Source organism: Coenobita brevimanus, chromosome 50 (assembly GCF_032717465.1).
Source record: "Coenobita brevimanus isolate Jiangsu-jjx chromosome 50, ASM3271746v2, whole genome shotgun sequence".
Taxonomy (NCBI): domain Eukaryota; kingdom Metazoa; phylum Arthropoda; class Malacostraca; order Decapoda; family Coenobitidae; genus Coenobita; species Coenobita brevimanus.
This window is the reverse complement of record NC_137003.1, coordinates 54,756,824-54,784,093: the sequence shown is the minus strand read 5'-3', so window position 1 is coordinate 54,784,093 and position 27,270 is coordinate 54,756,824. Positions and strand designations below refer to the sequence as shown.

Below are 27,270 nucleotides of genomic sequence, written 5' to 3'. Positions count from 1 at the left end.
GCCCTTCAGTAAACCTAAGAGTGACAGACGCTTCTGCCACCAAGGCTTCAGTTGTGTTAGTGGTTGGCCTGCGGGTGCGTGGTGGAGGACATGGGGCCTCAAGATTTCTCTCCTGGTCATCAGATGTCGCTCCTGAGGCAGAATATGTGTGTGGTGGGGCTGAAGGAGAGGTGTACGAGGGTGTACATGTAAGAATAGAGGCAGCAGAATTGAGAGAAATGCCGAGACACCCGACCATGCTGGGACTCACCATATCCAAACTTGTGGTGTCCTGCAGATCGCCCAGAGCGGGGCTGCTTGGGGACTTCCTTAGCCTGATGGTGTCAGGGGTGGAGGGCGGCGAGAGTTTATCCAAAGCGGGTGAACTTGGTGATTTAGAAATGGACAGTCGGTTACCTCGCTCTTGTCTGGGGCTGCTGCGAGCCCTCCTCAGGGAAGGGCTTAGAGCTGCAGGCAGTCTTAAGAGGCCTCGCCGAGAGATCTGAGGTGTGACTCTACCCAGCCATCTCCTGAAGGGCGGCACGTCCCTGGGATGAATCTGGAGGCGAACCTTCGTCGGTGATGAGGGTGGATGTGATGGCATGCTGGACTCGGTGACCACGGAGTAGTATGCCGGCGGTGGGGCCTCGTTGTTTACCACGTCCTCGTAGGAGGGCGGCAGGTCCTCCTCTGCAACACTTTCCTGCGAGAATACTCTTATTAGCACATGCCAGTGCAGTTAGTTTCACATGACAGCATGCAGGAACATAAGGGCATGGAAGACTATTCACATTGCCTTTTATATTAGGATTAAGTATTCGCAGCAAGTGATCTTCAGCCAGATACAAAGAAATAGGTAAGAGAGAAAAATCGTCATCATAATCATCCAGACCTCCTTTACCATCCCAAGGTGGTGTGAAATAGGATCCAGAGCCAGGAAAAAAATGACAATGAGATGCTAACTAAAGTTTATCCATTTGAATGAGCCACAGTCTTATTCACTCGCCATGTAGACCTCCGGAGTCTTGGCTCCACCTGATAGGAAGAAAATTCGGAGAGCCCTGGAGGACCCAGAAGAAATTATAATCTTTTTAAATGCTTTACTGTGGGCCGGCTGACGATGGAGGCAACACCGCATTATTACTACTGATCATTTGATTACAAATCGCATAATAAAGACCATACCTCTCTGATAACTGAACGATAATGGTGAAGCGGTAACAGTCAGTCCCTTATAATACCTTCTGTTACATCCCGGGGCTAGGCTACCGTAGTCCATAATATTTGACCAATTCAGCCCGATGGCGTATTTCAAAATTCATTCTTGATGTGTTCATACGCTTTTATTCAGCTCAAGCGTGACCTTTGGAACTGGAAAGAATAATCTACATTCAGCCTTAATAACACTTTCCGTACACTGCGCTGTCGCCCTCATCACAACACAGTCCTTCAACAAAACCTCAACAAAATATCTCTGAGAGTCTAGTTGAAGTGACCAATTTCCTGCAGTCAGCGGTTGCAACACCACCACCACCACCATGATCGAAAAACTTTCAGTCACCTCTAGGAGTTTCAAAAGGATGCATAATATCGATCCACTTTTTGACCATACAGTTATGAAACCCTCATACAATATTCTGAGACGTTTGTTAGGTCCCGAAAGATCGTATTACTGGATTTCAAAGGTCACTGCTCACTATCTCATTAGTTAGCGTTGAAAGAATGGATCGCTATTACCGTCCGAAATAGTATACCCAATAAAAAAAAAAAAAAAATCGGCACACCTGGGTACGCCCAGGGTACGACGAGCAATGAAATGATTCGTACAAGTCAAAACAATGTTCATTTGGAAGTGCTGGTAATATAAAATCCTTGATCCGTGTGTCAGTGTTTCACACCACATGAGTTCCTTTTTTTTTTTTTTTTTTTTGTGAACAGCAATTAATGATAGGAAAACCAAATGGTCCACATTACGCTTAGCCTGGTGAGATTCGTAAATGACATTGATTATTTGCTGGAACGCATAAATACAAGGCAAAGAAGACAGTGTTGCTTGTGTATTGGTGGCCGACCTTCACACCAACTTGCTACTACCTTGTGAGACGTGTTAAGTCTGCACTTCACCCCTGTGTGATGTGACTGTTCCTTTACGACATTCTGCCTCTCTCCTACCGCAAGGACGGATTATAAATTCTATCGACAAATATTAAAAATAACTCACTGATGAAACCTCTTGCCGATTTATATGAAGTCTACAATGTGTATGACTTTTAAATGGTTACATTTAGGGCTAGATAATATTATAACCTTCATGTAAAAGAAAACGAGAGTAAATAGTGTGAGTATATTCTGTTGCCGTAGCATCGTCATCTTTGAATATCAATGAATGACGTCATGGCGCTGCCTGGTGTACTGCTACATCCATTGTACCCAGAGATGCATCTTGGATGAAAGGGATCACAAAGGAGTCTCATCTGGTGCCCATGCAGTGACTTCCTGCCCATTCCCACGGTCCTTCCTGTATACCTTTTTTTGTTTATTTGTACACCGACTAGGAAGTACTGTTCATATATGTAAGCATCTGCGGGACGTTAGTGTACGTCACAGAAAATAAAAAAATAAGTTGACCCTGACTCCGACATGTAGCTTTCGATATAACCACGAACTTAGGTTCTAGTTGCAGTTGTATGGGCGAAGAGACTGAGTAATGAGATGCTATGTCCATGGTCTAGTGGTAGGGCCAGGAATCGAAGCCCGATCAAGACAGTAGACAACGGTGCGTTTTCGTACACCCCAGCGCCAGGAACGAAGTTGTTAGTAAATTCCTTGGTGGATGCCATAAAAAGAATTCCAAATAACCTAGTAGCTACTGTCTATCTGTCTATTGCCAAACGCCATAATCCCGTAAGGGGTGGCCACAAACAAATTGCCTCCACCCCGCCCTGTCCCCCGCCATTTCACTGCCCTGCTCCCAGCTTACACTCCCCCTTCTTTCATACACCTCTCCACTCCATTCCTCCATCTCATCCTTGGCCTCCCCCTCCACCTCACTCACATACACTCTCCTCGTCAGTCTCTCACTCTCCATTCTCTCCACATGGCCAAACCACCTCAGTGTGTTTCTCCTAACGCTTCCTATCACATCCACATCCACACCACAACTCTCCTTCACATCCTTATTTGTCAGTCTGTTTCTCCTTGTGACTCCACATGCTCCTCTCAAATAACTCATTTCCACTGCTATTGTCATAATGTCATAAGAGGAAATCCTTGGTGGGTGTCATAAGAAAAATTCCAGGTAGCTGCTGTTGTCATAAGAGTAGGGAGTGTCATAAGAAAATCAGATTCTCGGAGCTTCTAATTATTCTAAGGTTTCCAATTATAATAAGTTGGCACGATTTCAGCTGTGCCAAGGAACAAGTTCAGAGTGTGCATTTCACAACAGTTTTCACTTCACTTTCTCAAAAGCCACAAGAACTAATAACACCGTCGCAAATATTACACCAGTTTTGCGTAAGACAGGCCTGGCATAGGCTACATCACAACACATGATCGGTTTGGGGGTAATTTTCTAGGCTGCACAGGAATCTTCGTAGCATTTCTGCCTCAGCGATTTACTTTACCCATTATGCCTTAATATTCTCCTGTATTTTATATATTACTGTAGACAATATTTGGCATCAGTAACATAGCAGATATTAAAGGAAAAGGTGTTATGACATGTCCAACCACTAAGAAAATAACCACTGTGCCAGTGTGGTGCCGTGTATAGTTTGGGTAATTGGCGACCAACACCAGTTGCCATGTGCAAGGACTGCTGCCTCTCTTTAACGGGTTTTCATACTTATGGTCAAAGTCAGATAAGCCTACTGTGCATTTTTTTTTTTTTTTTTACTAATCATATCCGGAAAGAGACCCATGCTTTGAATCTTCACCCCGGGTATCCTACGTTGACAACAGGATCATGGTAATGGTGATGGTGGATCAAGATTAGACATCTTCAAAAACAGACTTGAATATAGGAATTGGGATCAAAACGTGTGTGTGTGTGTGTGTGTGTGTGTGTGTGTGTGTGTGTGTGTGTGTGTGTGTGTGTGTGTGTGATGCTACAAATGCCCTTTCGCAGTACTCATTTCCGCATCCATCGTTTATTTCCTTAACACGTACAAGCCTCACTGACACACCCTGCATATATCCTGTCTAGAGGACACACTGATCTCGATGCATGACAGGAAATGTGCATGATATAGTACGACTGCAGTCATTTGGACATATGAGGCTACGTAGCGCTTTTCCCCAGGCGATTAATTTTGTTAATTATTTTTATTTATAATAAGACTACTTGACATCATAACAAGTAAGGGGAGGTTAAGGTGTAATGGGCAAAATACAGGGTGACCCGTAAATAGCGTTCTACTAGGAACTCTCGTGGCAGTATATTTTGTGTTGTGGGGACGGCCCAGTCGGCAAGTTTGGCGTGGCTGTGGCAGTGGGAGTAGGAAATGAATGAGTGATACCGGGGAGATACTAATAACACTGACTGAGCCGTCCCCACAACACACAAGAAATCGCCTGGTGGAGTGGATGTGGTGTTTTATATAATATTGGGTCACCCTTTACATCACGGTAAGAAATCTGCTGAGCCAGGAAAGATGTTGCTCTTATTTGCTCTAGGCAGTATATTTGCAGTTCCTCGTGCAGTCCAGCAGGCCAACAGGGATTCAAAAAAACATATACGGTCGATTCCATCCCCTAAGTTTGTGTTCGTAGGAAGACCTTGATACATGGGAAGGTTTTACACTCTCCTTATTCTCCCCTAAGAAAATGGATATACAGTAATCCGTAAGATAATATTCTTCATGTAATAAATTAGCCTCTACACTACGATGACGTCCTCTTTATTTTATGCGTTCTATCAGCAGATGCATTTCTTCAGATTTGGAGAAACTTTTCGAGATTGGGGGACTAAATAGAGGCTTCATTACCTTTCAGTATGAGGGTAATCTCCTAAGCTGAATGAAACAGTCTGACGTCAGCTGGAAAAACAAGTCTCCCTGCTGAAGAAATTAAGGTCTGATTTTTGTAAGAGGAACAGGAGAGGGGGAGACTCAATACTCTCCTTTCGTTGCCATTCCTAGAAAAACAGATCATAGATACGACTGAGAATTGAACATACTGTAAGGTTGTTCTTGGAGAAAGGGGGGGGGGGTTACAGCGCTCTCCTTTCTTACTCTTCCTAGAACTGACTCAAATCGTAAGGAAAGTTTCCGTGAAGTCAGTTAGTCTCATTCTCGTCGGCTCTTGATATACCGCAACAACTCTGCCTCAACGATTTATTCAGCTTATTACGTCTTAATATCCGCCTACCTGCTACAGATGTAAATTACACTGAACCTTTAATAAATGTTAATAGTGTGCACCTGTATATCAAGATGTAAAATAAAAACATAATAACTACCAATTAGTAGTAGTGGTAGTAGTAAGAGTAGTAGCAGCAGCAGCAGTATAAAATAATAGAACTCGCAAAGGTAAGCGTGCAGCATTGTGTGGCAGCGTCATCACATACATTATGAACTTGTAAGTACAGTAGGATCGTATTCTGGCCATCGTAGGAGGCGCTGTAACACCTCTTCATTAGTGACATAGTTTGCATTCCCCAGTATGTTATTATCTATTTTGTTATTATGGTATTGCATCATCGGTATGGATTGCATAACTAACAGGTAAATTATTACCATGCCATATACAGAAGCATTTGAGAGGAACATGGAGAGACAGACAAGCAAATGAGGAAGTAAAGGAGCATTGAGGCATTGATGTGGATGTGACTGAAAGCGTTAAGAGGAAAAAATACTCTGAGATGGTTTGGCCAAGTGAAGAGGATGGAAAATGAAAGACCGACTAGAAGAGTGTATGTGAGTGAGATGGAGGAGGCAAGGAAGAGCTAAGGAATAAAGTGGAGAGTTATATGAGACAAGGGGGGAGTGAGTTGGACAGAGGGCAAAGAAATGGCAGGGGACATGGTGCCGATTTGTTAGTAGGTAACTCCTTACAGGACTAAGGTGCCCGGCTATAAATAGATAAGTAGAAACTTGTTAGGAAGAGGTGCTAGAAAGTTTCCTAAGCTTGCGAGGGTCCAGGCCTGCCTGCTGCGTCTTGCCATGAAACGTGCTCAGACTACCTAAAATGTATAAAACTGCGTGTGCATACGTTTATCTTCACAGCACAGCCACCAAACACTTTGCAATCAGATTAAAGCGAATATTAGAGTGACAACATACGAAAAAAAATTAAAGGATCTGTGATTATAGGCGACTGTTATGAAGACTGATCCTCAAACTATTTAGGATCCTTTAAAAATGCGATACCAAGAAAAGTGTGTCTACTGTAGGTGTTAAGGTCGGCCGTATCCCTTCACTCTTAGGTAGCCTTGTGATCAGCACCTTTACTCTCACCATGACTGTTTTTTTAGATGCTTTATGGACAATACATTACCATTCAGTAGAAACCCCAAGACTCTGGGGAACGTTGTCGCTGGAGGCCAAACAAAAAGAGCAAAGGGATACATTGATGCATATATGGGGCAAAAATTATCATATTGAGTACAGTTATAAATATTTACACAGTAATGGGACACGATACTAATTTGGAAAAAAAAAATCATTTTAAAATTTTTATCCCCATACCATTTAACTAGGGAAGATTATAAGTACCGTGAACGTTATATGTATCCTTATAACATCGCTTCAATACCACAACTTAATAAAATTGTTGAATAAATTGTCTGATGGTGGCTTGGCTACAGTGAACAGTACTGTACATCGTCGGACAAAAACGAGTAACACTTTCATTGTCGGGATTACTTTAGCATTTAGACAAGGGCCTCGCTGCCCTACCGGCCTGCAGGAACCTGACAGTTCCAGTTAGTCGGTGGTTTCATTGCCTCAGGACGTACCAAGAGGTGACAACGAAGATAGTACAACTGTACCGTCCACCTGCAGGTCTTGTGTATTTACCAAGTTAACAAAATACTTAACTTACAGCCACATATTTGTAAAATCAAGGTGTGAAGACCTTGCGTAAAAGCAAAATGCAATATTAACACGAGCCACATTGCAACGGAAACGGGCCAGGTAACCTTCGGCAAAACCAACTGACATCTTCGTAGCTCCCCAAATCAGCCTCAGAACAGTCTTGGACGTGCATGGAAAGAAATTATGGAAACAGCGACCAACACAATGTAACCAACAGTTTTTAATGAGCAGCACGTCATACCAACGAAAATAATGAAAATATTGCGAGTGTACTGTGGAATGATTTAAGTAACTGTACAGTGAAAAATTCTGAACTCTTACGATAGGGCCTCACTTTTCACAAATACTTTGTTAGTGTTACACTTTCATTGTTATCTCAGAACTGTTAACAGGTAGGTCATTATATTTCCGATAACGTAAGTGCGTGTGTTCAGTTGTTTAGCTCTGTTAGTACCCAACATACCGTCTCGTCCCAGCTAAGATCTATTTGGACCCCAGTACCAAACAGGGCCTGGTATGATTTTGGAGGCCAAGATCGCGCTTGGATGGCAAAAATATGGTTTAAAAATCATGGGTTATTTATTTGCTTTATCTGAGCTCAATAGGGTTATGAATTCCAATCGCGAAGAAGTGGGTTTATTGATTGGCAGCTTCAGACATTCTTCTTCATACGGCAACGTTAGATTTACATTTTTTTCACGTTCTAATTACCGTAATCTACTATTTTATAACAAATCCGTACATTCATTGTTTGATAAATATATCAATAATTGTGACTGCCTAACAACAAACTTAAGGAAATAGAAATTCACCCACAGCTCCCAAGTTAAGAAATACGTTTAACATTTACTCCATCACAAGACATGGTTCCTTATTGGATGTTTCACAAGTGTGTCTCGTAACCTTTGGGTATAATCTGTTCATCTGTATGTTCGCAGCTGACAGAACTGGGCCAGTCTCATGACTTGGATACCAAAAGTCATTGTTGCATGAAATTCGCTGAACCCTAGTTATGAGGCAAGAATGAATTTCGTTTTTAACATGTGAAATAAACTTTCCTGTTTGATTACGGCCGGCCATCATGTGAATAGAAAGGGGCCAAGGGTCTTCGCCAGACTTCAACAAACGCTGTGGTCATTTTTGTTTCCACAGCATCACAGCCTGTATTTAGGGGACATTATACCATTCCTTCTCTATCAGCAGGCAGCCATAATCCCACATATTTAAGGGTCATGCAATACATCCTCACCTATATCCCGGCAGGCGAGAAGGCCAAGGAAGCATCAGTCACACAGCAGTCATGTGACCAGCTGCCGCGCTAATAAGGTAAATTTATTCTACTCACATTCTCGTTTTTAGTCAGTCACATGTAAGATAATGGCATCCACTTAGCATCATAATTTTCAACATATTATCACAGGGCGATTTAGTTTAATAATAACACAAATATTTCATCAATACTATATTCAAAGTTGAAAATTGGTATAAGAGGAGGGTAGGCGCGAGCGTGTTGGTGAACCCCATAGCAGTGATATGGCTGCTGGCTTGATGAACTCGTCAGAGCACGTACACGTTCAACAACAACAGCAGCGACAACGAAAACATCAGTAAGAGTAACAACAACAACGTGACTAACAACTACAACAGATCATAATAACAACAGGAACAAAAGTAATAACAACAGTAGGAGTAATATCAACAACAGCAGCAGCAGCAGCAGGTCTTGTAATAGAACCCAGACTCAGCACACACACACTGATGGATTTGAACCCAGACTCAAGATACTGAAAACTGAATGCTGATCGCGATAACCAGAGAAACACGTGGCTTCAGAAGTAAGCATTAAATCTGTTATTCCGTCTGGGAAGTATCAGCTCCACTTCGCCTTATATTTTAATGCTTCTGTTCATCAGTCCCCCTCAGAGCGGACTGCACTAACTCATCCAACATTTGCTCCAAACCTGACCTCTCCCACACGACTTAAACACAGATGGCTCTTACGCACACATGGCTTTACATTTTTTAATTTAGAGATAAATGGAAGAAGAAAAAAAATAATTACAGAAATAAATTCAGCTCACCAAATTACAGATGTTTTCCATTCCAAAAGAGGGGGGGGGGGCTTAAAATACTGTGAGTTGAAGTTTTTTTTTTTTTTTTTTTTTTGGGGGGGGGGGACAATTATGGGGAAGTGGATTCCAAAGAGTAGCAATACTGGACCCGGACTAAAGGAAATTGGTAGACAAGTTCTGCGGCATAGAGGTGTGACGGTCGTCATGAGCGCTACCAGATGCCCACGTAGCACGGGAGAAAGCGCGGAGAGGTGGCATTGTGGATGCAACTCCACTTGAACATTTACATTAAAAATATCTGTAAAATAATGCAAGGGAGGCAACATTTCTACTTACTTGTAGGTGGGGTAGTTCGTTTGTAATTGCTGGGTTATTAATTATACATAACTTTTTTTTTTGTCTAGTTGTTTAGTGTAACCTCACCACATCCACTCCACAAAGGTGAGCATGTGCTAGCTCAGAGCGCACATGATTCGTAAATGAAAACTAAATGCTCGTCAGTGAGGAAGAGGAAGTTACGGACTCTGTACAATAATCTAAGTTTCTTAGAGGTGGTTTTGGCAAGTAATATAATGTGAATTTCAATACAGTTAAAGATAGAAATATAGACTGCATTGAAGATAATGTAGCTCTCAGGCAGTATGTTAGTAAACTGGATATATTTTGTTTTCCTGTAATTGAGAATATTATTTTGTACCCATTCAGTGATTTATGGAGATTGCTGTTGTTGAGTTGGGAGTTAAGGACATCAAATTTTGTGAATGGGTGGTTAAGCGTATAAGAAACTGAAGCACTGAGTCATCTGTATATGAGCGAATGGGACTGCGGGTAACAGACAAGGGCCTCATTAGTATAAATGAGGGACAGGGTTGGATTCAAGATGTTTAACGGTGTGCTTCTTAATGGCAGTCTCAAGTTCTTTACAAAGAGAAGATGTGATAGCTGTGGGTCTGTAGTCAGACGGATCAGAGGAACTTCCTTTCTTTGGAATTGGGTGGGTGTTGGCTTTTATCGAAAAATTAGGGCGTTAAGATGTACTTAAGCCAGAACAGGAGCAAGTTCTGGAGAACAGTTTCAGAACTATGGCAGGAGTTCCATCTGGACCTTGAGCTTTATTGGTCGATAAATTATCTAGGATTGATATTACATGTATAGTCTGCATCAGGAATACTGTAGTTTCGGGAAGGTCAAGTTTTAGTAAAGAAACGTTCTGATTGTTTTCCTTTAAGGTAGAATTTCTGGCAAACGTACCGACAGTTTTCAAAGTAACCGTCTGCGGATTTTAGTGGGGAGGTGGTTGATGACCTGTTGAAGTTCCTGTTGAAGGAACTGAGAGTTGACCAAAATATTCTAATGTCATTTAGATTTTTAATAGGCTGGATGCCTGGTTATGAAGAATGTTTAATTTGGCAAGATTTCTTACTGCCTTTACTTGGTGTCTGGAATTATAAAGTAGTTGAGGGATTCGGAAACTCCTGATTTTAAGTAAGAGTTACATGCTATAGAGTTTTTGGAGGTTGCTGTGGCGCAGTTGTAATCAAACAGTTTGGGGGAGTCCGATTTTTGTATTAAACTGCTACCGGTTTGAACATTTCCGTTCTAGTCTCTATGAAGTAATTACCGGTAAATGTGGGACTCAGTAAACTGATGTCAATTGAAAAAAAAAAAAAAAAAAAAAAAAAAGACGCCATGGAATAGCAGCTGGATAATTTTTTAATTCATCCCAGATAACAAGATATTGTATGTTAATGCGATATCTTGTAAACGACGGTCAGGATTCTGCGTCGGACAAGACAGGGTGTGTGTGTGTGTGTGTGTGTGTGTGTGTGTGTGTGTGTGTGTGTGTGTGTGTGTGTTTGCACCAAAGAAGGCCTCACATTGATGCCGCCGTATTGGAAGCAAATCAAAATTAATGCACAGCCACAATTTCCTCGGACACGCTCACCGACAGTACTAGATACCAGTTGTAGTATCCTTGTTTTCTTTTTCTGTACACGTTTCTAATTACAAATACGCACAGTGTAAACACACACACACACACACACACACTATATATATATATATATATATATATATATATATATATATATATATATACACGTACCGATACAACTTTTAATTCTAATATCAGCCCGTTCCTGAAATGAGCCGTTTCTTGGAAAGATTTACATGCTGGTAGACCACTGAGCAAGCATTCGAAGAGTTAATGGAGATATCGAATAGCAAGATCATTGAGTCATCCTTATCGATAAAAAAAAAAAAAAAAAAAAAAATGCTTCTTACTCTTTGATGTTTTTTTTTTTTATAAGTTTGACCTCGTGCGGTCATTTTTTGTTTGTTTGTTTATAATATTTGAACTCGGAAAGGAGAATGCGGAGTATTTCCAGGCCTACTGTTCTGCAGAATTAAGTAAAAAAGCCCATTCCAGGTGGTATAGGAGGCTTCGTAGCACATCCCCCTTAGCAATTTATTCATCACATTACACTTCAGTATCATCTTATATGTTGCTAATCTGTGCAAACCACATCTATATTAAAGCATTTTAAACAGCGTGCTAGAAAATATTAAAGTACAATATGTAAAAAAGGTGCTACGAAGCCAGCCATGTCACCTGGAGTACGGAAAATGGTCATTAGTATTATTGTTGATACCAGCCCAGCTCCTCTCCCCACTGGCCAGGAAGCGTGACACCGCATTCTCTGGGCACAAGGTCGTCTTATGTTCGCTGATGCCACAACACGCTGCTCAAAAGAAAATATGTAACTGCGCTTCCTAAACCTGTTTCCCAGTTAAAAAGAAAAAAAAAAAGTGGGTAAGATGTAGAAATGGAACAGGAGTAAATAAGACGTATTAACAAAGTGTAAAGTTAAACGGGATTCAGTCATTCTCCTATCATTCAGGCCATCAAAATCCTTACCTCACGTCACAGCCAAAAATGATTCACATTTTTTTATTTCCGTTTTAGTGCGCTACATGAATATTTGTGTATTTGTGAGACAAAGCCGTTCTGCAGTAGTGAGATAAGAAGAGATGCAGTCCTGTTCACATACATACATACATACACACACATACGAACATTCTGATTGTTATGCAGTCTTGTACGCTTCCAAAAATATACAGGCCACAGTCTCGCCTCCGCACATTATGACTGGATGCAGATCGGCAAGATCAGTAATGCATTTTCAAACAGCGAGCAGCCCGAGACACTTCTGGAGCAGCACTATCATCGGTACCAGGGGTGGAGGAACTACACCTGTACTTCGAATGATACGTTATTATCTTCACCATCGACAGTCAATCCACTGGAGGACAAAAGGCCTTTCTCATCTTCCACTCTTACCTATTTGTTGTTAGCCTGCCCTTAATTCCAGTCACAGCATATTTGCGAATCTCATCTCACCATCCTGTTCTCTGTCTGCTTTATTCTCTCACTTCATGTCTGGGTTGACACTCCTGGTTGTCCATCTGTCAGCCATTCAACGAAAGAAGTAGCCTGTCGCCATCCATAGATGCTTTCAGTAATTAAATCCTCTACTTTCGTCTGTTCCAAGTAGCTTTCTTTTTGTCTTTCCATGTGACCCCTAACACCATCCTTTCCATTCCTCTCTGAGCTCTTCCAAGGTGACGTCCGAGGGACTTTATTAGATTCTGCGTTTCCGATCCATAAGTTAAAACAGAAAGAAGGTAGTGATTATACAACCATCTCTCATGTTATAACCTTCGGACGGCTTTTCCAGCTGGCGCTTCGAACCCTCTAAGTCTAACGAAGGATCATTGACTGCCCCTTTTGTTACGAGAGTTGGGGCACCTGGAGGTTGGCATAGCAGTGCTGTCAGGAGTGTGGCGACCCGGTCATGACAAGATCAGTAGCGATAGTTCTACACACTGTTGGTTTGGCTATGACGATGGTGCCCAGCTTAGATGTGCTGCCGTGGCAACTGCTGCCCGCTTTGTCTATTTCATTGACAGGGTTACTCCAGATGGTAAACGTATAAAGCTGTTGAGGTTGAAACACTCCTTATAGGCTTTATCTCCGTTATTGCAGTATATCGTTCTATCTATCCATTGCCAGACGCCATAATCCCGTAAGGGGTGGCCATTTGACTCTGAGTTATTTGTTTTCCGGGGAGAGGCACTAACCTTCTACCAACCCACTAGTTGACACGTAGGGAGCACGTAATGCTCTGACTAAAAAAGGTAATCTTGAAGAGAAAGAACTGTTTTACGCCAATCTTGCATCAGTTGTAGGAGAACAGTGCCCTCACGAGATACCCTATTGGTCCTGGGTGCCGTCAGTCCGGCTACTGAGAACTGGCAGGGAAAGCTTTGCGGAATGTGTAGATACCCCACACGTGGAACCAGGAATTCCAATAATTCTTACCTGAAGTTAGGATTTCACAAAGTCCGTAAGTTGAGAATAGCTGGATCCTGGTTCCAGCAGCCAGATCTTCACTGCTGAACATTGTTTTCCAGTACTGAAGGGATTGCAGAGGAGATTGACCACATCCTTATTTGTACTTTTCAGAACTGCAGGGTTTTCACTGGTGCAGAGTTCTTTGCTACTGATCACAGACTTGTTGTTGCTACTCTAAGGCTACAAATAAAAGCTGTGAGACGCTCAGTATGCTGCCAAAAACAGTTCCATCTTGAAAAATTCATTGATGAGGAGAGTGCTTATGAGTAGGCAATGGCACTCTTAAATTAATTTGAGGTCCTTTCTATCTCATTCACATCCACTCCACAACGCTCCTTCACCTCCACATTTGTCAGTATGTCTCTCCATGTAACTCCACATGCTCCTTTCAGATTCTGTGTACTCTTGTGAATAACACAAAAAATATGGCATGGAAGGAAAGGGGTTAAGACAATAAATAACATTTTTAATACCTGCATCACCTTGTAAACAAGCACAAGACTTGTATAAAGACACCAGTGGATACCGTATATGGTGAATATGTGGACTTCACTGGCCACTGACAGATTGAAAATATGTTGTAAAAAACGTAGTCATTTGAATCAACCTGTTCTCAACTTACCACTCAGATTTAACCCTTTCATTCCGATAACGTTTTTCTAATTTTATTCTACCTTCTTTCAGAAGGTTTACTCTGTTTAGGAGAGACTCTTCGAGGTGCAACGATTTAGTCTTAAGTAAACTCTTCAATAAGAGATGCCTTTCCTGAGTTGAATATATTGTCGGGAGGTAGAAAAATGAAATAAAATGTACGTGGTGGCTCTGAAGACTGACACATACTGCCTCCTGTGACTCACTCCCACATGAATAAAGCCGTCTGGCGTTATCTGTAATAGTATACTAGAGTTATCCCAACCATAAAAGGGTTAATGGTACTTGTATCAACATTCGCAGCTTCAATCTCAGCTGAATAAAATCATCTGGAATTGAATACTAAGAGTTGTTTCGACCATGAGAGTGTACGTGTACATATTTCACGCGGATGTCCTTCTCAAACACAATAATACACGTACCGGTACCTCCAAGGAGAAACAGGAAATCTTGTACGGTCGGCAGTAGCAGGCTAAGATAATGATGGTGGAGATGACAGCGGCCCCAGACAACACGACGATTCTGTTGGCGTGGGTGGTGCTGAAACCGACGAACATCACCAAGCCCAGCATCATACCCATTGTCATCGCCACAAGCATGCCACCAATCACAAACTTCATCACTGTCACCACTGGAGACAATTCATGGGTTTCATCTTCCGTGTCTGACATTGTGATTAAAGACTTCGTGTGATTCTTCTTTCGGAGTAACGATTACACAGGGGCAAAATACAGTGTACAGTAGATAGGGGTGATGATGGTGTTACGATAGATCCGCTCGATACGGTGTCTAAGCAGGTAGTGGTGGCACGTACGAGGTATGACGCGCAGGACCTTGCCTCCTCCTTTTGGGGTATGCCGGTCACGTGCTCCTGGTGCTGAATAACATAACGCTGCCTCATACACATCCTTGCCTATTTCCTGTCTCTCCTCACACCTATTGTTTTCCTCCAGCAAGATCACTTGTTTGCCCGAAACATTTTACACACACACACACACACACACACACACACACACAGGATTACAGTAGATTAGTTAGAATCGAGGAAGATTAAAAAAAAAGAAAAAAAAAAAAAAAAAAAAAGGCAGGTTCAGCCCTTCAAAAGTTATCACAGGTTGTATCAGCCACCCTACCCCCGGGAGCTTTGAGACTGTGCTTGAAAGCCATCCCTATTTTATTCATAAAATTGACAAGAGAGTGTAATGTATAATATGTATATCGTTTAATGGAGAAAGTTGGAGAAATCTCTTAGGAGAGAATGCTGGACAGATCTCCAAGTTTGAAAGTTTAAAACACAGAAAAAGATCAGGAAAGAAAGATATAACGAGCGGAGCCCCAGCGCTTACACCTTTCCATACGCTGGATATCATTTCACCGCCTTGTTCAACGCGTTAACTTGGGTGAATTCCAAAACACTGGCTTCGAATTGAAATGTTTATTGTTGTAAAAGGTACAGAGTGCTAATACAACAGAAGAAGGTGGTGGGTCTTGCCACACACCTTCTTCAGCCAATACAGGTACATACAGTTAGTAATTGGACATTGAAGGGGGCGGCCACACCAGTTTTTTGGGTGTAGCCGCATACTCTTTGATTTAACAAATTAGTTACATTTTATGTTATGAAATATAGAGGCATTTGTATGATGTATTATATACAGAAGTATAGGGTAATACTAGAGTAGTAAAGAGACACAGTGAACAAGTCAGTAACAGCCCTGGCCGAAGGTGATGACAGCATCGCCTTATCAGCAGGTCGGTGAGTGATAGCCACACCACCACCACCATCACACCTACCACACTTTCCACTACACTGCCTTTTCAGATCTTCCCTTCGTGGGGTTCACAGATCACTGCCACCATAATACATAAACATTTCATCCTGGTGTAAAACGGATATGAAACATGAGTACGAATATCGACATACTGTACAATGATGTGTTAAGGCAGGTTTAGGTCCTAGGGTGCCTCTGAAACATCTTCCTGAACACAGCTGGGGGCCCACAGAGGTAAAAAGGTTGATGGGCTATAGCCTTCTTGTAATGTACTGTTCACACTGCCACATAAAATTTGATGATATGGTCATTTTCTGGTCTGTTCAGCCTAATAAAGGAACTTCCTTACTCCACACCGTTCACGTTCACTTCTTTTCCTATTGCACACACACACACACACACACACACACACACACATACAAGACAGAGTCGAGGGATGGGCAGATTGTGTCTATCTCGATCTCAAGAAAGCATTTGACAGGGTGCTTAATAGGAGACTGCTGTGGAAGTTGAAGACCTTTGAAGAGGTGCATGGAAAACTATTAGAGTGGATGGGAGACTATTTGATAGGAAGGCTGATGAGAACAGTCATAAGAGACAAGGTGTCACAATGGAGAAACGTGACTTTTGGAGTACCCCAGGGCTCTGTCTTAGCCCCAATAATGTTTCTGATATATGTAAATGATTTGCCTGAGGGTTTGAATAGTTACATGAGTAGGCTATGTTCGCAGATGATGCTAAAATCATGAAACAAATTACAGGTATTGACAGTTGTATAAAACTGCAAAAGGACTTGGACAAACTCCACAGCTGGAGCCAGATTTGGAAAATTGATTTTAATTCCAAGAAGTTTCATGTATTAGAAATGGGAATGAGTGAAAAAAGACCGCACTGGACATATAACATGTGCAATGAGATAATTAGTAGAGATGAGAAAGATTTGGGAGTGATTATTCAAGATGACTTGTCACCAGAAAAGCATATAAACAAAATCATTGGAGGAACTTATGGATTACTGACCAGCATGAGAGTGGCTTTTAATTAATGGACGAGGAAATGCTGAGGGAGTTGATAGTGAGCATGATAAGACCAAGACTGGAGTATGCGGCTGTGGTATGGTCACCTCATTTGAAGAAGCATATTGATAAACTAGAGAGGGTTCAATGGATGGCAACGAGGATGATAGCATGCTTAAAGGGAACTCACCTATGAGGAAAGATTGGAAAAACTGACGTTACCAACACTGCACGAGAAAAGGGAAAGAGGTGATTTGATCACGATATTTAGAAATGTAAGAGGAAAGGGTGGATAGAGAGGATCTTTTTGTGCTGGATGATGGAAGAACTCACCTATGAGGAAAGATTGGAAAAACTGAAGTTACCAACACTGCACGAGAGAAAGGAAAGAGGTGATTTGATCACGATATTTAGAAATGTAAGAGGAAAGGGTGGATAGAGAGGATCTTTTTGTGCTGAGGAAAAGTAGATGTCTTAACGATCTTAAAAGGTTCAGTTTCCATAATAGAAGCCTAAGTATTTGGAACGACTTAGACGAAGAGGTGGTGCAGGCAAAGAGCATTCATGTGTTTAAAAGTAGACTAGATAAATATAGATATGGAGACAGGACAGCTCGAGCTTTGCTCAATTCCTGTATACTGCAAATAGGTAAATAGATAAATACACATATTCCTTAAATTTTAACACTCTACTGACTGTGGATATCTATTTTGTTGAAGGAGGTGTGTGGCAAGACCCACCACCTCCTCTTGTTGTATTAAGTACTCTGTATACCTTCACAACAGTCAACATTACTCTTTCTCACTCTCTCCTTTTTCACTAGTTTAGGCAAATTTATTAGGAGTACAATATGCAGGTTAGTTTGGTACACTGAGACACTCATTCGTAGGGAGGTGCAGGCAGCTGTATAATGTAAACAAGGCCGAAGAAGAAGACGCTGCTGGAGCGGAAGGATCGAGTTCTGTTTAAAAATCACTAGCTGTTGCATACTGATCAGAAATTGTCTACCATGGATGTAGGAGAATTGTTAGCGTTTAAGGTAAGATTGAAAATACGGTATCAGGCAAACATTCTGCTTAGAAATTATTGATTGAGAATAAACTTTGTTTTGTGGGTTCAACATCCTTGCTGTACGTTGTTTTTCTGTTGCACTTAAAATTAAACTCTTAATCTGCTTATGACATAGATCGATGTGAGAAGATAGCCCAAGGAATGCAGACAAAATCTGCCGGTGGAAAGCTCTTCAGCTGCTGGAAACTTTGTAAAATTGTATAGTTTTTCAAGCTACGGTAGTTTAATCCCAAGCTGTTGTCTTGAGTCATGGCTGCAAGGGAACATTTTTGAGCAATAGCAGTCTGGAAGGTAACAGCAAGAGCAAAACTTTACCGCATGGGCATAGTGATTGCAACTGTATTCTTATAATGTGATCTTTAGAAGGTGATTTAGTACAGTACAGTATGGAACACAGTTGATGTATTGCTGCCTACCTCTTCCTCTGCCATTATCATTCTTTTTCTGTGTCTGCCCTCCTTTCTTCATATTTCTCCCATCTTTCCTGTTACTTTTTATCATGTGGATCTGCATTTCAGGTGGCTTTACATTGAGTGACAAGCCAAATGGTTTCCTGTAAGCCAGGAAACCATTTACAACATTGGGTGGTAACCATATAACCAACCCACACATGTTCCCTGTGTGTTAGCAATTGGGTTGGCAGAGGGTTAGTGCCCCCCCCCCATAAAACCACTAGCTCAAAGTGGGATTATGGCCTCTGGCTATAGATAGATAGATGTAACACAGATAGTTGTCTGGTTATTTTAATGCAAAGAAGTGGATGGTGGCGACCATCATCCACTCACTTGATGTAGTGCTGCCTACTTCCTTAGCTTTTATCATTCTTTTTCTGTGCCTGCCCTCCTCTCTTCCTATTTCTCCTGTCTTTCCTGTCACTTCTTATGCCTTTTCTTTCCTTTACAGGTGGCTTTACATTGAGTGACAAGCCAAATGGTTTCCTGTAAGCCAAGAAACCATTTACAATGCTGGGTGGTAACCATATAACCAAAATACGTGCTCCCTACGTGTCAACAAGTGGGTTGGTGGAGGGTTGGTGCCCCTCCCTGTAAAACAACTAATTCAGTGTCAAATGGCCACCCTTTACGGGATTATGGTGTCTGGCAATAGATAGATAGATATCTTTTGGGGTATTTAAGGAAGCCACAAGTTTGGCTGTGGCAGTCTGTAATCTACTGAACACGTTGATTACCAGCGATATTGCTGATGATACATGTTAATGCATCATACTTTAAAATCTATAGGATGCCTAACTATTCAGCCTAACCTAGCTTATCCTAACTGAGGGCTTTGCCCCCCAGACTTCCCCTCTTAATTTTAACCACCTAGGATTGCCACTTAACCTAACCTTAGAGTGCCCTTGAATACATATCAGGCCAAGTCCCAGTCTGTGTTTTAATTTTTTATTTTTTTCCTCCACACTGGGTGCATATCAAGTTTTCCTTCTCACAGTTTATGGGTTAATGGTGATGTAGACTTTATTGCAGTATTTTCTCATATACAATTATGGTTCTATCTTCCATATTTTCCATAGTCCATAAAGGCTGTCCATTGTGCTGTACAGTAGTTCATTTGCATTTCAGCCGGAAATGGCAGTGAAGCGTGTAGCTGAGGAAGATGAGGAGGAAAAAGAGCGTCCTGGAAGAAAGCGAGGAAGACTAGAGGTGCGAGGACTGGGGCCACAACCACCAGCAGTAAGCACCACTCCTAGTGTGACTTCAGCACGGACCCTTCAGATTGTTGAGGAGAAGCTGCAACAACTAGATGAACAGGAAGATGCTGAAGTAGTAAGTACATCTAGTAAAACTTGTCCATAACTACTATTGATTTAATTATCAGTTCAGAACTTGAAAGTCTTGTATGATATATGCACGTTCAGTAATTTACTGTACAATATTTATTGTGCACATCTATATCTTCACTAAATTCTTTCCAGTCATATTCCCTGAAATAATTTTCCAGTGCCATGAAATCAGCTTTGCTGAAATTATAGCTTCTTTATGCCCTTTTTCCTTTCTTCCTCCTCCAAATAATGACCTCAAGTTCAGTTACTAAATGATCACTCTTTCCTGTTCCTGCAGTCATACCCATTTTCCTTTCTTCCTCTTCCAAATTTATGTCCTCAAGTTCAGTTACCAAATGATATCTTGCCAAAGGGACAACTGTACATCATTTGTATCGTGTGATATGTAAACGCAAAATTTAACCTAGATGATTCATATTCACCTCTCATTTGTGTGTTCTTGATTATCTGAACCAGTAAGGTATGTTACCAGTTCATGAAATTTATAACTTTATGTATATTATGACCTGCCTCCACCTCCTCCCAGTTTATGTCTTTGCAGTTAAAGTCTCTATTTAGGACTTGTCCATTCCTTCTTTGTGCAAATTTTCCAGATACATTGACATATCTCCAGCCATATCCTCATACTCTTCATCATTCCATGTTTTTTGGGGGGTGACATACAGGGTGGTGCAAAAGTACTGTAGGTTGACATTACAGAGGCCTGCCAGGGAATCAACACCAACCTGGACCTGTGCATTGCTGTGTGTCGAAGTGTGGCTGACTGACTCCAGGAATGTGTCAGTGGTGAGGGCGGACACTTTGAACACTTACGGGACTAAAAGTGTGTCTTTTGTGTTGGAATAAATGGTAAATGTCAACCTACTTTCACACCATCCTGTATCAGCCACTCTTATAACCATCTTTCTCCCTTTATCATTCTGATTTCTACTGTTAAGACTGTTTTGTTGTTGCACATTTCCACCTTTCTTTCCTTTTAAGTGCTACCTTTCATTATTAAATCTCTTCTGCCAGATGTACAATCTGTCTTTTCTCTATATACTGTACTATATCCACCCACGTCCAACACCTCAAGTTTTATGTCCTTATTTAGCTTTGTTTTACTTAAGCATGTGTTTGCTAGTTTTTCTTGGATTATGTAATCTTTTAACACTAATTTTGGGGGATTAATCCATGAACATTACTGTACATAACCATTATGGTACTGCTCTCTCTTAATTTTACTTGCTCCCCTCTCATCTGCATTCTCCTTCATGAAATGTGGAAAATATTAAGAATACATGGGGTAAATGGGAAGTTGTTGAATGTGGTGAAGAGTGTGTATGAGAGTGCTAAGGCTGCAGTGCCTGTGGATATTGAACTGAGTCAGTTTTTCTATCTGAATGTTGGATTGAAGAAGGGGTGTGTTGTCTCCATGGTTGTTCAATCTGTATATGGATGGAGTTGTAAAAGAGATACAAGGTAGAGCAGTGGATGTTGGAACGGCCCTGATGAGAAAGGGCAGCGTTTGGAAACTTCTTGTATTGGTGTTTGCAGATGATACTGTATTGTTAAATGAAGACAAAGAGGCTTGGTGAATAAGTTTGGGAGAGTATGTAAGAAACAGACTTTAGAGGCAAGTGTAGGAAAGAGTAAAGTTATGGTCTTCAAGAGAAATGAAGTCACTGAATGTACGGTGAGGTTGGATGATTACGAAATGGAAATGTGAGTGCGTTTAAGTACTTGGGTGGTGTGATGAGTAAAGATGGAAGTTTGGAGGATGAAGTGCTTGAAAGGATACAACAAGGAAGAAAGGTTGCTGGTTTTTTGAAAGCAGTGATAAGAAACAGGGAAGTGAGCTTGGATGTAAAAAAGTCACTGCATGAAAGTATTGTGATACCAACTCTAATGTATGAAAGTGAAGTTTGGACCTTGTTGGAAGGACACTAGTCTAGATTGAGAGCAGAGGAAATGAGTTATTTGAGGGGAGCATGTGGAGTTACGTGGAGAGGCAGACTGACAAATGAGGAAGTGAAGGAGTGTTGTGGTGTGGATGTCATAGACAGCTTTAGGAGAAATACATTGAGGCGGTTTGGCTATGTGGAGAGGATGGAGAGTGAGAGACTAATGAGGAGAGTGTATGTGAGTTAGGTGGAAGGGGGGAGAGGGAGGGGGATGCCAAGGGTGAGATCGAGAGATGGAGTGTAGAGATATATGAGAGGGGGGGGTGAGCTGGGGGGAGGGCAGTGAAATGGCTGGGGACAGGGTGCCATGGAGGCAATTTGTTTTTTGGCCACCCCATATGGGATTGAGGCATCTGGCAATAGACAGATAGATAGGTTCCCCCCCTCTTTTTTTTCCAATACACCATTTTACTACTTTTATGTCTTTCACTCAAAAGAAAAAAAAGTGTTCTCTCATCATTTTTCTTCATTGCTTCTGCTAGCAATTTCTTATTTTCTGTGTCTCTTCCTGGTTTAGGTCCTTTCTTATAGCTGTCCCACTGAATCTTACACTATCTTTCAATCTCCATGTGGATCTTGATACCTCTTCGGTAACTCTGGCCGAAGTGAACTGTATCTTAAATGATCTCTTCTCACTCATTTGATACTGTCCCAGTCTCCATACTCCTTCAATCTCTCCCCCAGCCATTACTGTCTGTCTCTTTCCTGGATCACTTCCCTGGGCCCTTTTCCATTGACTCTTTCCTTTCAGCTTTGTTCCTAATTTCATCTTCATTACAGTAAACTCACAATTATCTGTTGTCACAATATCTGCTGCTGCTGGCTTGGCTTTGTCAAAGCAGTATCCAGCAAAATTATGCAACATCCAGCGCCAAAACGTGACGTAACTGGAAGTTCTATGCAATATCCATTGTTGAGGCATATCAACTGACTCGTAAGCAGTAGCCAGCCGGCACCTGGGAAAACCCCGAAATGTGCAAGTCAGTCCGAACACTTGCTATTTGCCAACCAGTTAGGATCTGTCATGGGAGCTGCTCACCTGGCATGCTGAGCATAACGTCACGCTCTCATTCTCGCCTGTGATCTTGTAAAGATGTGTCCATGTACCCCGCACTTCTGACCACACGGTCACAAAAGACTAGTGCTGTGGCTAACTCTGTGGCGTCTTATGCTTGTTGTTGCAAAGCATTTAGCCTGTCAGTGCTCGTGTCTAAGTACAGTACAGTACTCTATTGTGATCTAGAAATTACGACTGCATGTGGTGCTGCACAGCACAGTACTGTACTGTATGGTGTACAACTCTACGCTCCATCGATGCCAACACCTGGTGAGTAGATACAGTAGTACACTATGTACTGTAGTACTGTACTGTATCATTACTGTATTGTATTTTATGTTTAGTTTTCATCTTTTACTCATAGGAAAGTTTTTAGGATAGAGGGTCAAGACAGATAGCTTGATGCCAAATGTTGAGCTGATGGGGCGGGGGTGGGGCACTATGCAATATCTGATGTTTCATTTTATTCAGCATAGGGCTTGACTGATTTACAGTGGATAATTGAAAGTTTACTGTATCTCCAAACACAATCACACTTTTTTTTTTTTTTATCATCTGTTTCTTTAACTATATTTAATACCATTTAACACACATGCTGTGAAATTTACTTTTTCTACTTTTTCTTCCCTCCAATTTCTTCATTGTTCATTTCTGTTTCACTTTTATCTCTGTCAGCGTGGTTGATCTCTTATCTTCTTTTACATGCTATGCATTTTTCATATTCATCTGTGTTTCTACCACCTCCTTGTGTGTGTGTGTGTGTGTGTGTGTGTGTGTGTGTGTGTGTGTGCGTGCACGCGCGCACATGCTCGTTTGTTTTATGTAGTTTCGTACATTAGAAACGTATTAGGAAGTCAGTATAGCACACTTTAGGTAGTCAGTACACAGTAGGCATTTTGGTAACAAGTTGGACCAGATCAATCCACATAAATAGGCTTCTGTTCTGGTCCCCCAACCCTTGCCTTTACATATTTTTGTGAGATTAGCTTTTGTTACATAAGTAGGCTTCTGTTCTGGTTCCCCAGCCCTTGCCTCTACATATTTTTGTGAGATTAGCTCTTGGTATGCCCCCTGTGCATAAGGACTGTGATGTTTGAGACTTCCACAAGAGACTCAGGATGTGCATTTTGTATGTCAAAAGGCTACAGTATTGAGAAAGTTGGTAAAGTTTTATAAAATCAGAGTCCTGATTAAGCACTAAAAGAGTTTTGTCAAGATTTTGCATATACTGGTAGTTCCTACAGATGCAGAAATCCCTCACTTAATAACAAAGCTGTAAATGATATTTCACTGAACATTGAAGTGAAATAGCGGGGGACCAGGTGATATGGAAGCGATTTGTTTGTGGCCACCCCTTACAGAATTAAGGCGTCTGGCAATAGATAGATAGAAGTGTGGTATGTATGGAGAGACAAATGACAAGGGAAGGTTTGGCATCCCATTTTTAAATGAACAGTTGATGGAATGACTGACCCACAGCTGTATGTGAAGTGTATCAGTAAAGGTGGAAAAAAAAATGTGCCGGTGGGTTTGCTCATGACGTGGGGTCAGGATTAAATAAGCTTAAATGATATGTGATTAAATTGAATGTTTCATTTCACTGGGTATGCTGTATGATTTTTCTCCAGCCTATATGCTATCTCTTTCTAAATCTTTGTTTGTGGATTTTTGTGTCAGGTGGTGACAACCATCATTCACTCAGTTGATTTGGGGTTGCCTACTTCTTCACTAACTTTTATCGTTCTGTTACTTTGTCTGCCTTCCTCTCTTTGTACTTATCCTATTCCATCCTGTCACATTCTGTGACTTGTCTTTCCAGTTCAGGTGGCTCTACACTGAGAGACAAGTCTGATGGATTTTTGTAACCCAGGTAAACCATTTACAGTGCTGGGAGGTAACCATATAACCCCATCACAGGATAAAGTGGAGCCTACTGTAGTGCTCCTGTTATCTGAATCAAGAGATGCGACATCCACCCAGAACCCAAACCTTCTCACTTTTCCCAGTGCCTTGCTGTAGCAACATACTGTCAGCTGCAAGGGAACATCAGTTCACTACATGGGACAGCCCTCATGGGCAACTACTTGTCTCTGGTTGACTGTCTGTGTGACCAGACTGGGGTTAACCAGCAACAACAACAACCTCATCCCTTCTGAGAATTAGGGCAATGATGATGACGGTGGTGATGGTGGTGGTGTTGCAGATTGAGAGGTTGCAGTACTTTACATAGTGAACCTGAGTTGTAGATGTATGTAGAACTGTAGTATGCTCTCGTGACAGTACCACCACTACTGACTTGAAATTGTCTAAAGAAAGATTAACAGTAGTGGTGAGCAGTGTTGTAGGTCTCGAGACCGGTCTTGGTCTCGAGACCAGTTTGATGTGGTCTTGGTCTTGGTCTTGATCTTGAAGCTTCTAGTCTCGGAGTTTTGACTCAAGACCAGCATTACAAAGTGCATCGCGGTGTGGGGAAGGTCGAAATTTATGATCATATACGGAGAAAAATCATAGCTGATTCGATTCATGGCGTGCCATACAGCATTGTACTGTCTATAGATACCAGTGTTGTAGGTCTCAAGACCAGTTTGATGTGGCCTTGGTCTTGATCTGGTCTCGCTTGATGCGGTCTTAGTCTTGGTCTCGGAGGGTCAGGTCTTGGTCTTGGTCTTGGTCTCAGAGGGTCTAGTCTTGGGCTTGGTCTCGAGGTGCCTGGTCTTGACTACAACACTGCTGTTGAGTGTAAGATGAAGCTTTTGGTTGTGCTTAAGTACCAGATGTGCACATGTATGACCCTGAGGCATCAAGATCCTTATGACCTGGGGGTGTACTGGATTATTAAACCTTTCATTATCAGTGACATATTTTGTATTTTATGCCTGCATTTTCCAGGCTCTTTTATTCAGATATAAAGAGTGAACTGGAAAGGTTAGATATAATATACATCAACCCTTCAGTAAGTGAGATCTTTCCAAAGTTGAATAAAATATTATGGTCATATTAATTGAGACGTACACAGTGAGGATAACCAATTTTTTATTTATTTATTTATTATTATATTTCTACTTGACCATCAGTGAAATGACTCCACCCCATAGGTGTTGTGCGAGTTACTTAAAACTGTGGAATATTTAGAGTGCAGTTACTGACTTTTCCAGTGAGACTGAATGGAGAATTATGATTTTTAAGTGATGTGTAAAGTGATGTCATTCTCACATGGCATTTTGTTGAAAACCTACCTCTAAGTTTTCTTCCTGTTTTTTTCATCATCATCATCATCATTATCCGGACCTCCTTTCCCACCTTAGGGCAGGGTGAGGAGTAGCAATGCCCAGGGAACCCAAATTTGCCCAGTCCAATGGGCCACACTTCCATTCACTCACCATTCAAGCCTCCAGAATCCTGGCTCAATCTGATACGCCAAAAACGTTCACCACGTTCTGTTGCTTCACATTCACGTATCTGACAGTGTCAGTCCAGACACTGTCTTGTTAAAGAGGGGTGCCAAATCCCTGATCATGTGCTTCCCCTCACAATATTCATCCAGCCAGCATGATCTCTTGTCAGTCCCCTAGCCTCACTGACTTCCAAACCTCTCTTCCTCACACACTTATCCACCATGTTTTTTTTAATCATAAATTAGGATTTAGGATGATTGACATGAGAATGTATGGTAGTAGCTATTGTATACTGTGCAGTGAACAAGCTAGATATAGGTAGCATTGCATTAATGTAAGTAACATCTGTAGTGTAAGAATGTCTTCTTTCAATAGGTGGACGGACCTATGGATGAGCCTAAACTGAAGAAAATGATTCTTGGATTTGAGAAGAGGGTACTGAAAAACCAAGAGCTTCGTATAAAGTTTCCTGATGACCCAAGAAAGTAAGTAAGGAAAGGTAGTGCTACTGCATAGTTTGTTTGCTAATATTCAGTATTTTCTAAATTTAAATCTTATTTCCATACTAAAGAAACTTTTGCAACTGAATTATCTTACCTAAGAACAGGTTAATGTGGTCTATCTATCTATCTATTGCCAGATGCCTCAATCCTGTAAAGGGTAGCCACAAACAAATAGCCTCCATGTCACCCAGTCTCCCACGATTTCATTGCCCTGTTCCCAGCTCACACACCCCTCTCTCATATACCTCTCCACTCCATCCCACCATCTCATCCCTGCCTTCCCCCCCTCCCTATCCCCCCCTCCACCTCACTTGCATACACTTCCTTGTTAGTCTGTCACTCTCCATCCTCTTCACATGGCCAAACCACCTCAGTGTATTTTTCCTAATGTTTTCTGTCACATTCTCAACTTAAATGTCAGGACCAACTGCCTAGCCCCGGGCTCCTACGCTCCTCATGGGGCAATGTAGAATTGGATGATGGATGGATGGATGGTTTTCTATCACATCCACATCCACATCACAATGTTCCTTCACTTCCTCATTTGTCAGTTTGTCTTTCC

The 27,270-nt window shown here is 41.6% G+C and overlaps 1 protein-coding gene across 1 annotated transcript in view; it reads left to right on the top strand.

The window, feature by feature from the left end:
* The first annotated feature begins 17,862 nt into the window (after window positions 1-17,862).
* Window positions 17,863-27,270, top strand: part of LOC145399672 (beta-catenin-like protein 1) — a 46,566-nt gene continuing 37,158 nt past the window's right edge. Inside the window, exons 1-3 of the mRNA XM_080272214.1 lie at window positions 17,863-17,977; window positions 19,590-19,793; window positions 26,581-26,690. Coding sequence (XP_080128340.1) covers window positions 17,948-17,977; window positions 19,590-19,793; window positions 26,581-26,690 — 344 coding nt within the window. The 5' untranslated portion in view covers window positions 17,863-17,947. The remainder of the gene's footprint in view (window positions 17,978-19,589; window positions 19,794-26,580; window positions 26,691-27,270) is intronic.